At 45.0% G+C, this 4,043-nt stretch overlaps 1 protein-coding gene across 1 annotated transcript; it reads left to right on the plus strand.

Annotated features, from left to right (window-relative positions):
* Positions 1-96: 96 nt before the first annotated feature.
* On the plus strand, positions 97-3,440 carry LOC118757065 (the record flags this gene model as incomplete). Its single annotated transcript, XM_036491796.1, has 3 exons — positions 97-345; positions 453-1,841; positions 2,037-3,440. Coding segments are annotated over exons 1-3 (3,042 nt in total), but the record flags the coding sequence as incomplete, so codon positions are not given.
* Between the last annotated feature and the right edge of the window lie 603 nt (positions 3,441-4,043).

The raw sequence follows: 4,043 nt of genomic DNA on the forward strand, positions 1-4,043 counted from the left end.
CATTTTATGTATTCATGAAGGGGAGTCGTTAATTTGAGTTCAACGAAAAAACAGCCATCTTGGCATCTGTCCGAGGTGACAGATATCAGAAGTAAAATGGACCTAAATCGCTTTAATGTTGCGCAATTAAAAGAAGCCTTAGTGAAGCTTCAGTTGAAGACAAGTGGCACTAAAGCGGAGTTAATTAGTCGTCTCCAGGAAGTGGACGCAGATTTAGTGATGCCGATTTTTGATTCGTTTTCGCAAGTGGGTGCATGTGTTGCACAGGCGGATGATGCGGATCGGCAGAAAAGTGGGGAGCCGTCGAGGGACGACGTACGAGTCATGATGCAATTGGAGGTGCAGGTTAGTGCGCTGTGTGCCGCCGTTGGACAGCTAACTGCACAGTTGCAGACTCAACGTCCTGTGGAGGCAAATGTTCCAGTATATTCTTCAGCAAATTGGCATCATAGTGCGGTGCTTTGTGCGTCGAGCATTTTTTGCCACAAGCAGCAATGGTTAGCAGGTCGCCGTCGGCAATGCTAACGCCTTGCACAAGTGCGCTGCCTATGTTGCAGCAGCCGTTTCCGATTTCACAACAGCAGTCGTTTTTGCCGAATACAAGCCAGCAAACAACGGCGCCGCAACAAGTATTTTCAACGTGCCAAAGCATGCCGAGTGCACAGGCATGGAGAACAACGCAAGCAGCAGACGCTTGGTTGACGCCACCATATTCGCGATTTGGCGAGAGGTACGCAGGGAGAGATAGATTCACTCGCACACCAAGTGAAATAGCAGCGATTCTGCCAGAGTTCAACCCTCTTGACAGTACGTATTCATCAACGCAGTTTATTGAGAGAGTCGAGCAACTGAGAACAATGTATCAATGGGAAGATACGTTTGTTGTTTTTGCTGTTCTCAGTCGGCTGAGAGGAGTTGCAAAGCGATGGGCTCATGCGCAGCCAGCATTCCGGGAATGGAACGATTTTGTGGTTGCGTTTCTCACTGACTTTCCGTGCGTTAGAAATTCTGCAGATGCGCATATTCAAATGATGAGTATGAAGATGAACAAAAGTGAGAAGTTAATTGAGTTTTACTACAAGATGTTGGCAATAGGCCGCAGGGACAATATCGAAGACACTTCGATAATAAGATACATTTTGAATGGTATAAGTGACGATAGTCTGCGTAAGACATTAAGTGCTATGAAATTTACAAAGTGCGCGGATTTGCTGCAATCGTTGTCAAACATACCGACAAATAGTGAGAATAGAAATAGAGTGAATGAAACGAACTACAAGAATGTTCAACAGCAATCATCACACGTATCGGTTGATGCGAATAAGAATTTTAAAAGCTCAGTTGGTCCAATTTGTTATAATTGTAGAGAAAAGGGGCACATAGCAAGAAATTGTGACAAAGCGAAGAGGAAATTTGAAGCAAAACAAAACGATCGCATCAACCAGATAATGAGTGATGAATGTGAAGAAAGCGTAGAAAACGAGGAAATAATAGAAAACGAAACGTCGGTGAATAATATATACGCCGAGAATGTATGTAAAGAGTTGTGTAAACAAATTAGAATCGCAGGTAGAAATGAAGTTGAGTGCAAGGCACTTATTGACTCAGGTAGCAGCAAATCCCTGGTGAAGCAATCAATTGCAACAAGGTGTGGTTTGTGTGTCAGTGCGTGCAGTGAGAAATTAATCGGTTTTGCGGGTGGTGAACTAGTATGCCACGGTAAAGTGTTAGCTAACATTAAGATGGATAATGTTACTCGTTTGGTCGAGTTGTTGATTGTTGCCGATTCTGCGATGCCACACGACGCACTTGTTGGGATTGATGTGCTTTCGAAGGGGAAGGTAATTATTGAAGGTGGTACATGCAGAGTAATGTCGATTGCTAAATGTGTTTTAGATATCGGAAAAGGGCTGAATTACAGTGTTGAATAAAAGATAGTTGAGTTAGTGAACCGGTATGCAGATTGTTTTGGTGAAAGGTTGCCTGAACTTGGTAGATCTAAGAGGTTCAAGATGAACATTCAATTAACGTCACAGAGACCAATTTCAAAAAAGCCATACAGCGTACCTATTCCGAAGCAACAAGTTGTGGAGGGAATAGTTGGTGAGTTGTTGCACCTAGGCGTAATTCGTAGGTCGAGCTCATGTTATGCATCTCCTGTCGTTCTGGTGCGTAAGCAAAATGGAGAGGATAGGCTATGCGTGGATTATCGCGAACTTAATGCGATAACGGAGAAGCAGCCGTGGTTAATGCCCACAGTGGATGGCGTTCTGGCAACATTGTCAGGTAAGAGGTTTTTCACGACGCTGGACCTTATGTCTGGGTACTACCAAATTGAATTACAAGAAGACGCAAAGCCTCTTACCGCATTCGTAACGCATAACGGGCATTACGAGTTTAATAGAATGCCATTCGGGTTGAGGAATGCGCCGTGCGTCTTTCAAAGAATGATGTCACAATTAGTTGCACCTTTGAGCAAAGTAGTGGTTACTTATGTAGACGAGGTGATAATAGCAACCGATTCAGAGGAGGAAAATTTATTTTATTTAGAAGAATTTTTAAAATTAATTCAAGAAGAGGGCTTGACGTTGAGGGTATCGAAATGTTCGTTTTTGAGGCGCGAGGTAACATTTTTAGGTCACCAGGTAGATGTTAATGGAGTAAGACCTGGAATTTTTAAGACGTCAGCTATAGAAGCATATCCGACACCACGAAATCAGTTAGAGATAAGAAGATTTTTGGGGTTAACTGGGTTTTTCCGCAAGTTCGTTCCCGGGTTTGCACACATTGCTGAGCCGCTCACTCAGTTGACGAAGAAGAACATCGATTTCAATTGGGACTCCAGCTGTGAAGAGGCGTTCCAGCATTTAATTAAGTTAATTGTAGATGCTCCGGTGCTCACAATTTATGACGTTTCAAAGGAACACGAGCTACACACAGATGCCTCAAGTGTGGGTGTAGCTGCAATTTTGCTGCAAAGAGAGGCTAACGATTTGAAACCGATTGCGTACTACAGCCGAGCGTGCACGCCACAAGAGAAGAACTTCCATGCATATGAGCTGGAAGTGCTCGCAGTTGTCGAGGCGTGCGAACGATTTAAAATGTTCTTGCTAGGTAAGCATTTTACCGTCATTACTGATTGTCAGGCGATGACAACCGCGAAATTGACAAAACCAATGGTGCCGAGGGTGGCACGCTGGCTCCTTAAGCTGTTGGAGTATGACTACAACATGGTGCATCGCTCTGGTTTGTCGATGGGCCATGTCGATGCCTTGAGTCGTGCGCCAGTTGATGGGCCGAAGCCCGTTGAAGATGTTGGGGCTAAGGTACTATCTCTGTCGATGGATGATTGGGTATGTACGATGCAGAGCCAAGACGCAAAGGTGAAAGAAGTCATCGAAATGCTGCTGAATGCCAACAGTGGCGTACAACAATCTAATGTTAGCAGCGACTACTGCTTAAAGAATAACCGACTATTTCGTAAAGTTGACAACGGCCGCCATCTGTTAGTTGTCCCGAAGGGAATGCTTTGGCGGGTGCTTAAGTTATGCCATGACGATGTGGTCCACCCAGGGGTAGATGGCACTATAAAGCGAGTTCTACAAAACTTCTGGTTCCCTCGATTAAGAAACTTCGCGAAAGGTTTTATAAAATCCTGTATCGATTGTTGTTACAATCGAGAGCCGAAACGCAAGGAGTGTGAACTCTACGGGATGGACATCCCTGAATTGCCATTCCAAACACTGCATTTGGATCACCTTGGTCCATTTGTCAAAAGTCGACGAGGCCACGAATATGTCCTCGTGATCGTAGACGCACTCACGAGATACGTGGTTGTTGCTCCAACCAGATCAACGAAAAGCAAGCCGGTCATCGAAGCATTGGATAGCTTGTCCTTGAACTTCGGGTTGCCACAACGAATCGTCACGGATCGTGGCACCGCATTCACGTCTGCAGCATTTGGGACATACTGCGAAACGAACAACGTCCAGCACATCAAGGTGGCAGTCCGAACACCTCGCTCGAACGGTTTAGCAGAGCGT

The sequence above is a fragment of the Rhagoletis pomonella genome, unplaced genomic scaffold (assembly GCF_013731165.1).
Source record: "Rhagoletis pomonella isolate Grant_MI unplaced genomic scaffold, Rhpom_1.0 Rhpom_scaffold_14066, whole genome shotgun sequence".
NCBI classification, from domain to species: Eukaryota; Metazoa; Arthropoda; class Insecta; order Diptera; family Tephritidae; genus Rhagoletis; species Rhagoletis pomonella.